This window comes from Octopus sinensis, linkage group LG2, assembly GCF_006345805.1.
Source record: "Octopus sinensis linkage group LG2, ASM634580v1, whole genome shotgun sequence".
Lineage (NCBI taxonomy): Eukaryota > Metazoa > Mollusca > Cephalopoda > Octopoda > Octopodidae > Octopus > Octopus sinensis.
The window spans coordinates 125,582,489-125,594,568 of record NC_042998.1 but is presented as its reverse complement, the minus strand read 5'-3'; the positions used below and the strand labels follow the sequence as shown (position 1 = coordinate 125,594,568).

The 12,080-nt window shown below is 34.2% G+C and overlaps 1 protein-coding gene across 4 annotated transcripts in view; it reads left to right on the top strand.

Annotated features, from left to right (window-relative positions):
• The window catches only part of LOC115231934 (dedicator of cytokinesis protein 1), a 199,829-nt gene that overhangs the window by 86,076 nt on the left and 101,673 nt on the right, over positions 1 to 12,080 (top strand). For all 4 annotated transcript variants that reach the window (XR_003883567.2, XM_029801828.2, XM_029801824.2 and 1 more), the window contains exon 3: positions 3,836 to 3,926. Coding sequence is in view for 3 of the 4 variants with exons in the window: in XM_029801828.2 (XP_029657688.1) it covers positions 3,836 to 3,926 (91 nt within the window). In the remaining variant the exon portion in view is untranslated. The remainder of the gene's footprint in view (positions 1 to 3,835; positions 3,927 to 12,080) is intronic.

Below are 12,080 nucleotides of genomic sequence, written 5' to 3'. Positions count from 1 at the left end.
TAAAAACTTTTTATTCTTTGGTAAAAGAAGTAATTTATTGTAATGTGTGACTTGTTTCAATTCCCCGGTTGAATACACTTTGTTCTAAAATGTTCTTTTAGAAATAGTTCAAATGCTTCAACTTCCTTTCTCCTATAAATCTTCATCATCATCTTTATTGTTATGAAAGATTAAGAAATATGTTGTATCAGTGGCATTGTATGGCAGTATATTCTCAGCAATGGAATCTGTGACCCAATTTCAATCCTCTGTTAGAATAGCACAGCTGATTGTCCTCTTTTCCCCATACTGCATAACTTTAGGGCTTCATGCCTAATTAAAAAAAAAATTGTTGTTGTCAATTTACACATTTCGTTTTCTATTTGACAACTCATTTTCTTTTTTTTTTTTTTTTTAGTAATATTTCTTCCACTTTCTTATTACCATCAATGTTTTAGCATCCATTTTGTGTCTGCAATAGAGTATCTCCTTATCTCTGAGTCCTGATTGCTATCAAGTATTATCATATATAACTTAACAAACTTCTCTGAAGTTTTTCATTGAAATACCTCAACCATGCATTCCACTGTGATCACAAAGCACCCATTTGCCTGTCATACTTTATCTAGTAACTTTACAAAATTCAAACCAGTATTCATCTACATAGAACTGTTGCGAAAATATCTCACTTTCTTAGCAGACTTGTATTCATTCTTTTTTTTAAAAATAACATCAAGTATCCAACACACCATCATCATCACTGCAAAAATGAATAGTAAACAAGATCAATAAGAGAATTAATTTCTTTGTAGCTTCATAGAATTTACCGTAGAAACTTCTTTTTACTCTCTGACTTTCATTAGGAAAAAGGTACTGTTGTCTCATTGTTATTGCTAATGTGCCTGTCAGGAATTAAGTAACATTCCAATAGGATACTCTTCACAGCCCTCAAATGCAAAATCAGTTTTGTACTTATATAATTTTAAAATTTGGTTGTGGCTACATTTTGAACTCAGTATCTTACAATCACTGATTCAACACATGCAACCTTATGACTAGTGTGTTTTTGTAATTAATTTGTTTTTAAGATAGTAGAATAAAAGTCATGGTTGCTTTATGTTTCTTTTAGTGTAGTGTTACAAAAAAAAAAAAAAAGGCTAAAAATAGAATAACATTAGAATATTTGAAACATATATGTGAAGCTCAAAGTTGTATAATGTAACATGTTATAACACATCCAGGCATATGTAGGTTTCTTTGTAAAACTGCCTCTACACTTTTATGGTAAGTAGCCCTTTATATTTACCTTACTTCAGAAAAGAGGTTGTTTATTATTAATAATCATTATTCATATTATTTTGAAGTTTGTTATCACTAACCATATTTGCCTGCTTGGGATGCACTAAAGAAGGAATCTCTACACAATTACTTGGCCTGGTAAAAATAGCAAGCATAATCTTTCACAAATCACTTCCTGAAAGAAGGATAAATTGGTTAATATTGTCTTAAAAATCTAGTCAACTGTCAATGACAGCAACTTGGTTAGACTACCCCAAAGCATTTGGACAATAAAGTAGAAGCTACATATTTTATTAATACATTGTACTCTATGCAACCAACCTCTGCATGACCAAGTGTGTCTGTGATTCAAAATCAGATTGGAGTATGTTATACCTTAGGCTCAAGGTTGCCCTCAACAATTTTAAAGGCTGCTTTTGTGTCAGGCATGCTTGAGATGAGATGAGCTGAAACTGGATAAGCCATAAAAGCCTTTGCACCTGCTTTGAAATGGCAAAAAGGAGATAGAAATTAAGTGTTGTAGAGGCAAAATAGAAACTACCATATAGTTTATCAATCTCAGTACCAAAATCAAATTCTTTTTTCCACATCAATATAGGGTAGATTTAAAACAATGTAGCCTATATGTGAAAACAGAGAGAGAGAGAGAGAGAGATCATGGAGAGAGATTAATTTGAAAATGAAGATATGGATTATTTTAATAGAAAATCATGTATGTATGTTTGCATTGATATAGGTACAGTCATACATGTTTTAGTTAGAAGATATAGATTACGTTGAGACATGTCGTTATAAATATTGTTATGTATACACACGCACGCTACCTTCAACTTTTCTGTAGCGTCAGTTTTCATCTCCTCTCTGCCTCCACAGTCATTTCTGTTGTCACCCATCACTTATTTTTGACTATATCTACCTCTAATATTATCCTTAACTTCCTCCCTTCACCCCAATTGCTCTATCTCTTCAATCATACTCTTGTTCCTTTCACCCACCCATTCTGGTTCTGCTATCATCATTTGTACTCTCTCTTCCTCTCCTTTCTATTCCCCCACCTCAATCGTGTTACCTTGAACAAATTACATCTCTTAGAATAGTGACTAGACCTTTACATTTATTTGTACAACGCAACACCTTCTTATGTTGGTTCAAGCATGAAATGTGCAAGGTGCACTCTCTAGTGAGCAGAGAAAACATAAATTTATTAGTCTTGCTGGAGATATGACCTTTCTAGTACTGGTACTATAATATAATACATCTAGTACACTCTGTAAAGTAGTTGATCAATGAGTGGAGAAAGCATAGAGTTGAGAATATCCAATAATCTTGTGATAATTTTTTTAATGCATCTGTTTTGTATTAACTCAGTGAGTGTCTGCTTGAAATTGAGGCTATTTCTTGCCTAGTGAATAGAAGCAAACAACAATATATATATATATCAAAATCATTGTTATTTTATATCCTCATTCCATTCTAGCATATTCCACTACATGCTCTCTGCTGTTACACTGAAAAACCAATTTATTACAATTTCAATTATATCAAATTACTAGCTTCAAAGCCACACTCTGTGCAGACTTTTAAACTAGCTCCTGCAGAGGACTAATTGGGCCTGTGGCTCAAAACTAAAGAGAGATAAATGGCATGACTATATGTCTATCTGTCTCTGTGGTGTTTGATCAGAGGTTAAGGACAGATGAGAATTAATTCTGTAATGCAATCATTCTATTGTTCCAACTGTTGGCCAGTTTGTCCCATAGTTCTCATCTCAATGTAAAATTAATGGAACAAATGTCATTTATCTGCCCCTTAACTTCTGACATCATCTAACAATGCCAACCAAGATGGCATGAATCAGCCAAGCTTTGTCAGCTAGAAATAGCAACCCAAATGCTTTAAATTCAGATTTCAATGCCAGATGTTCAAGAACCAAATGAAGGGCAGATCTTTAATCCCAGGATCATCCAATTCCAAAAAGGTATAATATGTCTATGTAGAGCAAATGTAGACTGAGATGCAGGGGTCCTGGACAGACAGAAATTCACGTTTATTAATATAGATTTACCTTGAAATTGAAATCCTACCAAGTTTGACTTCACCTCCCTTCTCTCTAGGCTCAATAAAAAAGTATCCTCTAATATATTGATCTTGAAGTCAATTATTCCCTGTCTCTTCTACAATTTGTCATGTTCCTAAGTGATGTGATAGAAACAGTTGAGCACTGGAATACATGCACTTCAGAATTTAATTTTGCTCCCCTTTAGAGTTTTATTGACCATATCCTCCCCCAAATTTGAGGTCAAATTCAAGGAACTCTATATCATTATTGTTGGTTTACCTATCTATTTACTGCGTTGGCAAATTTTGATGTTTGTTGAAACAAGTCCATTTTACAAGATAGAAATTCATTTTCAGTTTTATTACTTTTACTGCTACTCTTGTCATTACTTTCATCATTATTTGCTAAACAAGAATCCTTTTGTTTGTCTTCTTAGGTATGAAACATTTCTCTTTTATGAATTCTTCCATTTATACATTTTTTTAATTTTCATTTTAGGGTGGTATAAAGGTTACAAAATTAAAAACAAACATGAGAGGGGAATATTTCCAAAGACTTATGTGTTCATCAAAGAAGCCACACTTTCAGGGTAAGTGTTATCAAACCAAGATTATGTTTAAAAACAGATTCATTCATTCATTTAATAATAATCATCATCATCATTCAACATCCATGTTCCATTTTTATGAAGATTATGATAATGGTGGTGCTGAAATTGATAAAAGACCAAACTTGTGAGGGGTATAGTCATTTGGAACAAGCCCCAAGTTTTTTCAGACTTCCTTCTACACTCACACACTTTCCCAGTTAGATTCTGGTGTCAACTTTGGTTAAAGAAGATCAAAATTAAATATTGCTAAGCATTATAGTCCAATGATCTATTTTTGCCTCTACATGACAGTAATTATATTTTTTTTCTTCTTAACCATTTTGGGCAGGATTTGAACTTAAAATGTAAAGAACTATAACAAAATTCTTTATCATTTTTATATTTACTTTTCTATGTTGGCATGGATTAGCTAGGGACATTTTAAAGTTGTGTTTTCTGACTGGATGCACAATTTTTTTTTACCTGCTCTTTGGTCACCTCTTACAATGTGCAAGGATATAGGTTAACTATTCTAAAAATCATGATACATATCCAGTTTTATAAAATTTATTTCTAGCATAAACACAGGGCCTCAAATTTGTGGCAAGTTAATTATATTGTCTCTGGTACTTGACTAGTACTTTATTTTATCAATGTCAGTAGGTTGAAAGGCAGAGCTGACTATGACAAAATTTAACAAAGGACATAAGGCACTAGAAAAAAAATATTGCAAGATGTTTTGTTTGCCAAAAAAAGATTCAAAGCCATACATTTTAGAATTGAGGAAAACAGTTGATTTAGTTGACACAAGTACATGCTTGATATTTATTTAACCACCTCCAACTAAATAGAATGAAATGCAAACTTGTCTACAACAGAACAGACAAATGAAACTATATACTTCACTATATTTTTGATAATCTACCTACCTTAGTAATAGTACTTAATACCTAACATAGGTACAAGTTTTGGGGGTATGAGTTGATTACTGCCCTAATAATGATAATAATAATGTTTCTGATTTAAGCACAAGGCCAATATTTTGAAGCTAGGGGATTTGTCAATACTGCTAACCCCAGTACTTGTTTGGTACTTTATTTTATCAATCCCAGAAGAATGAAATGCAAAGTTAACTTTGGCGCAGGATTTGAACTGAAAATGTAAAGTATTGTAACAAATGCTGTTAAGCATTTTGTCTGATGCTGTTATGACTGCCAGTTCAATGATAATAATAATATTCAGCTTGTCATGATATGTGCTTGTATGCCATTTTTAACAGGCTTAAGCAATAACTGAAAATTCACCATAATAGAACAAGTTAGTGTTTATATATTCAACAAACTTAATTATAGAAGAAAATCAAGGACATAATTTTTAACATATGAAACAATGTTATGAAAATCTTCAATTTTATGCATCAAGTTAGAAACATGAATTGTGGAATATCCATGGGTCCTGCTAGTTATTATTTTTGTTGTTGTTATTAAGGTAGTAGATTGGCAGAATCCTTAGTACTTTGGACAAAATGCCTTGTGGTGTCTTTATTTCAGTTCTTTATGCTCACTGTGGTCAACTTTGACTTTCAGCTTTCCAGCTTCAATAAAATAAAGTACCAGTTAAGTGCAGGGAGTAATGAATTCAACAGCTCCTTTCTCACTAATTTTTGGCTTAGCACCTATATCATCATCACATTTTCAACCATTTCATTTATGTTTCTGCTGTGCTATTATGTTCCTGAGGTGTGTGCAGCATTTATTTTTTTTTTGTGGTTGGGTGGGATGCAAATTGTTTTTATATATTACACAGTTTTGTTTCTTTGTTTCTGTTGTCACTCAAGTGTTTTGTCTGTTTACTGTGTAGGATACATGCAATGTGAGTTTGTGTTAGTGTTGGGTGTAGAGTATACATTGTGTTATTTTACTAAGTTATCAGTGTGTAGTGTATGTGTTGAGTGATGACCAAGAACTGTGTGCTATACAAGGCGGCAAGCTGGCAGAAACATTAGCATGCTGGGCGAAATGCTTAGCAGTATTTCGTCTGCCGTTACGTTCTGAGTTCAAATTCTGCCGAGGTTAACTTTGCCTTTCATCCTTTCGGCGTCAATAAATTAAGTACCATTTACACACTGGGGTTGATCTAATCGACTTAATCTGTTTGTCCCCTCTATGTTTAGCCCCTTGTGGGCAATAAAGAAATAAGAACTGTGTGCTGTACAAGTGAAAGGAGTGTATTGTGTGAAATGTGCAGTTGAATTGAAAGTGTCTTGTATAAGATGTGGGCTGTACCTACCAGGGCTATTTTGTGTCAGGATGTGAACTCTTGTATGGTTTACTTTTATTCATGTTCCTTTTGGGTTATTATTAATAGGGTAATTCTTTGGTGAGAAAAGGATCAAGATCTCAGTGTACACAGATTTTCATTTCTGTTCTTAATGCACTTGAACAGTTTTCTTTCATCTCGTTATCAGTTTGGAGAGGTATGTTCCAGATGATTGTGGCTATAGCTTTGTTATATACTCTGTTCAATATATTTATATCACCTGTTAACCATTTTCATGAAGTGTTGGTATATTGCTCTGTGGTTGTAGTTAGAGGCTCATTATTATATGTGAGTATACTTGGACATTGCAAAGACTAGGCAAAAAAATGATGACAGTTTCCTCTTTGTACTGGTTGCTTTTTTTCTCAATCTTTTAGTCAGGAGAGAAGGCCTGTTATAGGGTCTTCAAGGCTGGTGGTGGAGAGTAGGGGAAGGCATCTTCAAACTAGAAACTTGGTATTAAATGCTTGCAACAGAGTAGCCTTTGCTTAAAACACTCAAGATGCAGGTTGGTGGTGTTAGACGGGGCAGTGGTAAGTCTACTACACCTGTAGACTATGGCAGAGTTTGAACTCGGAATGCAAAAAGTCAGAAAAATACCACAAAACATCCCATCCAACATTCTTACATTTACACCAATCCACTGCCCTGAATTGATACCCTTTTATCAAACCTGAAAGGAGGAAAGGCAAAATTTATTTCTGTGAAACATTCTATCTAATGATCTAATGATTATGCTACTTCATCACCTACTGATTGCATACTGTGCACTTTGTTCTTATTGTTATTTGTAGCCAGGCATACATTCTATGCAGTTAAAATCAGATCTTCCATTTCTGTTTTTAGCCCACAGCTTTTGAGCCATTTTTGGCTTTCACACTGGCTTACTTCCTATCCATTGAGTTTTACATGGTATTGGACATGAAATGAGGTTTTTTCTGTTCTTTAGAATATTTTAGAATTCTATTTTGATTTTGTTTTGTTTTTTAATCTTTTCTGCTATTTTGTCTTTTACTGATGTTTTGTGCAGTTTCTAGTTTGTATTTTATCCCTCCCTCTCTCTATATATATATATGTGTATGTGTGTGTGCGCGTGTGTTTTATATATATATATTATATATATATATATATAATATATATATATATATATATGCACACACATATATATATATATATATATAAAGTCCCTTTCAACACTAATTATTTTCGCTTTGCTTGATTCTAAGTATTATTAATATCATTTCTGTTGTTATTGTTGTAATCATCATCATTATCATCATTACTTCTCTTTGCTACAAGCACAATGAAAATATAATTGCTTCTACATAATGCAATTTATTTTCCTCGTACCATACCATAAGGAACATGATCTGTATCTGTGTTTGAATGTATAAAATATGCACACATACACACACACACACACTGATTAAATAAATAAAAAAATTCATAACACTAATAACGTATGACAACACTAAGAGTACAAGAAAAATTGATCAGCATTACTCCTTTTGATTTTAGTTTTCTTCATTTTCTTCATTTTTTATCCTTAAAAGTTATTAATAACTTGGTATTTTAGTTCTGCACTTGCTTTTTTCCATCTTTAGCTGTTTGTTAAACCTTTGCAGTATAGCATGCATTAACACTCTTCTCTTAAAACATATTAGAAAAGAATATGCATTCATATCATTAACTGTAATAATTAGATGGTGCCATAAAGAAATTTGACATCCTAAAAAATATGTTCAGTGATAATATATTCTCCCTTATTTATAGCTACAAATAATGCATGTCTGAAAATGAAGGAAACAAAAACCGTACTGTTGGAGAAAATTCATTTCATTCAATTTTACTCTGATTTTTTTCTGAATTCTTTTTTTTTTTTTTAATCATCCTGAATCTTTAAAATATCATTACACTAAAAATGCGGGAAAAAAATTCTTTGATATTTAAAATTATTTAAGTTTAAAAATAATTGTGTGTGTGTGTGTGTGTGTGTGTGAGGGGGGAGGGAGGAAGGGTGATTTTCTTGGAAGTTGTTTCCACTCCTGACAATATAACAGCTGTGTCACAGAGAGATATTATTTATCCTACATTTGCACAGATGCATTGTCAGGAGAATTTGAACAAAAAACAAGAAGATAAATAATAAATAAACAAAAAATTAAACAAAGTGCAATCCCGGAGAAGAAACTGAGATATTTGAAACAAAAAAAGAATTTTTATTCTTTTCCTCTCCTTCATTCTTCTCTTCTTTGAATATTTGAAAGGAATAAGTGAAAGACAACTGGATTAATAAACATATCGATTCTCTTTCTGTAGAATCTAGCAACTCTCTGACTTTGCTTGAGCACTTTGTAAGTCATCATTATTTTAATGTCCATCATTCTGTGACTAGTGTGAGTAGGATAGGTCTTCTGTAACTACCTCAGTAACTAGCAACTATATTTAGTGAACCATTTGGGCAGTTCATCAACTTAATTTAAGTGATACTTCTACTACTAACTATCCTGTATATCCAGCATAGCTCACATCTTGTATCTGTTATTGTCATAGGTTCCACTGCATTCTTTGTATATTCATTGCTTGATCAAACTCTTACTGAATTCCTACGTATTAAATCTGATTAATTCCCAAATATCACTGTGATTTTATGTTGTCACTTACTAACCCAGCACATTGGTCTTTACCATGTTGAATCTACAGGCCTTTGAATAATGTCTGCAACATTTTTGCAACATTTCAAAAGGTCCTGACATGAGAACCATATCATTAACAGTTCCCAAACACAACCATTTTTGAACTTGGGTTATAGCTCAAGAATTATTATGAGCAGAAAAGCACTAGACATTAATTAATTCATCAACATCATCATTTAATGTTCATTTTCCATGCTGGCATGGGTTGGATGGTCTAACAGGAGCTAGTAAGGCTCCATTGTCTGTTTTGGCATGGTTTCTATGGTTAGATGCCCTTTTTAAAGCCAACCTCTTTACAGAGTGTACTGGGTGCCTTTATGTAACACTGGTTCTTTTTACATGGCACCAGTGCTTTTTACATAGTGCCAGCACCAGTATTCTTTACTTGGCGCTAGCACTGTCACCAAGTAACTTGGAAGCAGGTAGTAGTGGTGGGGGTAAGAGGAGTTTGTGCCAGCTGATGAGGTATAGAGGTATAGAATACTCCAGTTGAAAAAGAAAGGGGGATGAGTTAGAGAGTAAAATAAAGAGATCAATAATGCAAGATATGTCAGGACATGCCCTCAGGGGACATTAGGGGTGGTGAGAATAATTGGGATGATACAGAAATTTAGACTGGCTGGACGGACAAGATATAGTTGACTGAGGCAGATGATGGAGTGAAATGTAGAAGAGGCTGGGGGGGGCAGGGTTGGGTAGGTATGTGAGAGCATTGAGGGTGATAGTAGATAAGCAATGTGTTAATGATGGAGAACAACAAAAGGGAGGAAAGGAGGTGATTGGTAGAGACAGCAGGTGGGGAAAGATAATGGGAAATGAAAGCATTTCAGCATGAAGAAGGAGGTAACTGAGAAAGCAGGAGAATGTAGTATGCACCTATTCTGCTTTCAGGTGATAGATAAGTGATGTGAGTTAGGGCATGAAAGGTGTAGGAAAATGGTTGACAAGGCAGAGTGGATGCAGGTGGGTTAGGTCAGAGCTCCTCACAGACAAGCATTATCCAGGATGGTTTAGGATATCAATTCTGCTGTGGTGGATGTCTTTTTCAGTACAGCAAGGCACCAGATATCTGTCCTTTATCTCTTTTGTAAGGCTCAGGATCTTGAGATTAGCCTTCAGTATTTCATCCGATATCTTTCTTGGTCTCCCTCTTCCACAAGTTCCATCCACTTTAAGCAATCAGCACTTCTATATGCAACTGGCCACATTCATATGCATTACATGACTAAACCAGTGCAGTCTTCTCTCTTGCACACTGCATCTAATTCCTCTTAGGTCTAATTTTTCTCTCAATACACTAACACTGTCTCACATATATTGCCCATCCAGCAGAGAATACTAGCTTCATTCCCCTCTAGTTTCCACATATCTTCTGCATTCAGGACCCACCCCTCACTGCCACGTAATATTGTTGTTTGTACACATGCATCATTCAACTTTCCCTTCAATCAGGGAGAGTGACCTTTGGTTGCCAACAGAGGCAAAATGTATCTGAATTTTCTCCTTCCTATTCTTATTCTAGCAATTACACTTTTGGTACATCCTCCCTGGCTGCTCATCATGTCCACTAGGTTGCAAAAATTATCCATTATCTCTAAAGAGCTTCTGGGGCATTTGAGAAAATCTATTTCTCATGTATCTGTAGTCTTTATGGCTCCTGTGCATGTTCCACATACAACACTACTTTCTCTCTTAATCTTCCTATTATTCCATTGCACCTTTTGTGTGTCCGTTGCTAACACTGTACACCTTATCGAATTACTGCCTACACTTTTCCTGCATATTGATTAGGGCCATTTACCTGATGGGGGTAGGGTCTTGACTAATTTCCTGTTTACTAGGACCTTGGTCTTTGCTAAGATCATCTTAAGGCCCATTGATTCCAGGTTTTACTTCCACACCTGACTTTCTGTTACAGAATCTGCTGTAAGAGCAAGATTACTAGCATATAGCAGTTCCCAGAGGTAGCCAATATTAAAGTTTTCTGTTATGGCCTTGGAGACAATGATGAATAGGAGGGGACTGATAACCAAACCTGACAAAAACGCCCCTGCCTGCACACTAAATTCATCACTGTACTCACAGTTAACTCTCACCTTACTAATAGAACCTCTGTACATGCCCTGCACAGCTTTCAGAAGACATTTGTTTACCCCTAGTTTCCTCAGAATCTACTATATCACACAGCTAGGTACTCTATTGAAGGCTTTCTCCAACTCAACAAATGCCAAGTACAATAGTTTATTCTTCTGCAGTTGCCTGACTATGATAACAGTGTCGGCAGTGCTTCTCCTTGGCATAAAGCTAGACTGCATTTCATCTTATCTGATTCTGTCACTAATTAATTGGACTATAACTCTTTCTGTAACTTTCATAATTTGGTCCAGCAATTTGATGCTGATGTAATTACTTCTATGTACCTTTGTGGCACCAGTCATTGGGGAAGGACACCTTCCTGATTAATCATGCAGGTGACTAGACCATATCCTATTCTACCAGATATGGGTGTGCTGCCTCCTCTACTTTTTTCTGTGTATCATTTATCTCACATTCTGTTGTAAACATTTAAAAAAAATTACTTTTGCATTTTTTTTTGTTTTTTGCATTGAATCTTCTATTTTTGCCTTTCTCTGCTCAGCTAAAATAAGCTGTAACTTACCCATTATTTCTCCTTTTTATTATTTAATTCAAAACTGAAGTTTTAATCACAATCCATAATTTCTATTTGAACTACAGCTATTGTCAAGATTGTGTAATTGATAGTATGTAAAACTATTATATTATCAATCAGTTGATCTTTTCAATGCTGCAGCTGCTGATAGTATTGTGTAATGCCTATTATATATATAATTTATTACAGTAAATCCTGTTTATGTGTTAAAATGAAATGGAAGGAAGTTGTTTTTATCATTTATTAATCTATTTTTCTTTTAAGCCTATAATACCCTCACGCATACATTTTATTTATGTACCAATGATATATTGCAGTAGAAGCATTACTTTATAAAAGACCCATTTACCATAGAAGAAATTGTTATTTTCACGCACTGAGGGCTGGATCTTTACTTTCACTTTGCTACATTTATAGCTAGAAAATCTTGTGAATTTCTTCAAAAACATTTATGACCATATAGAGGAC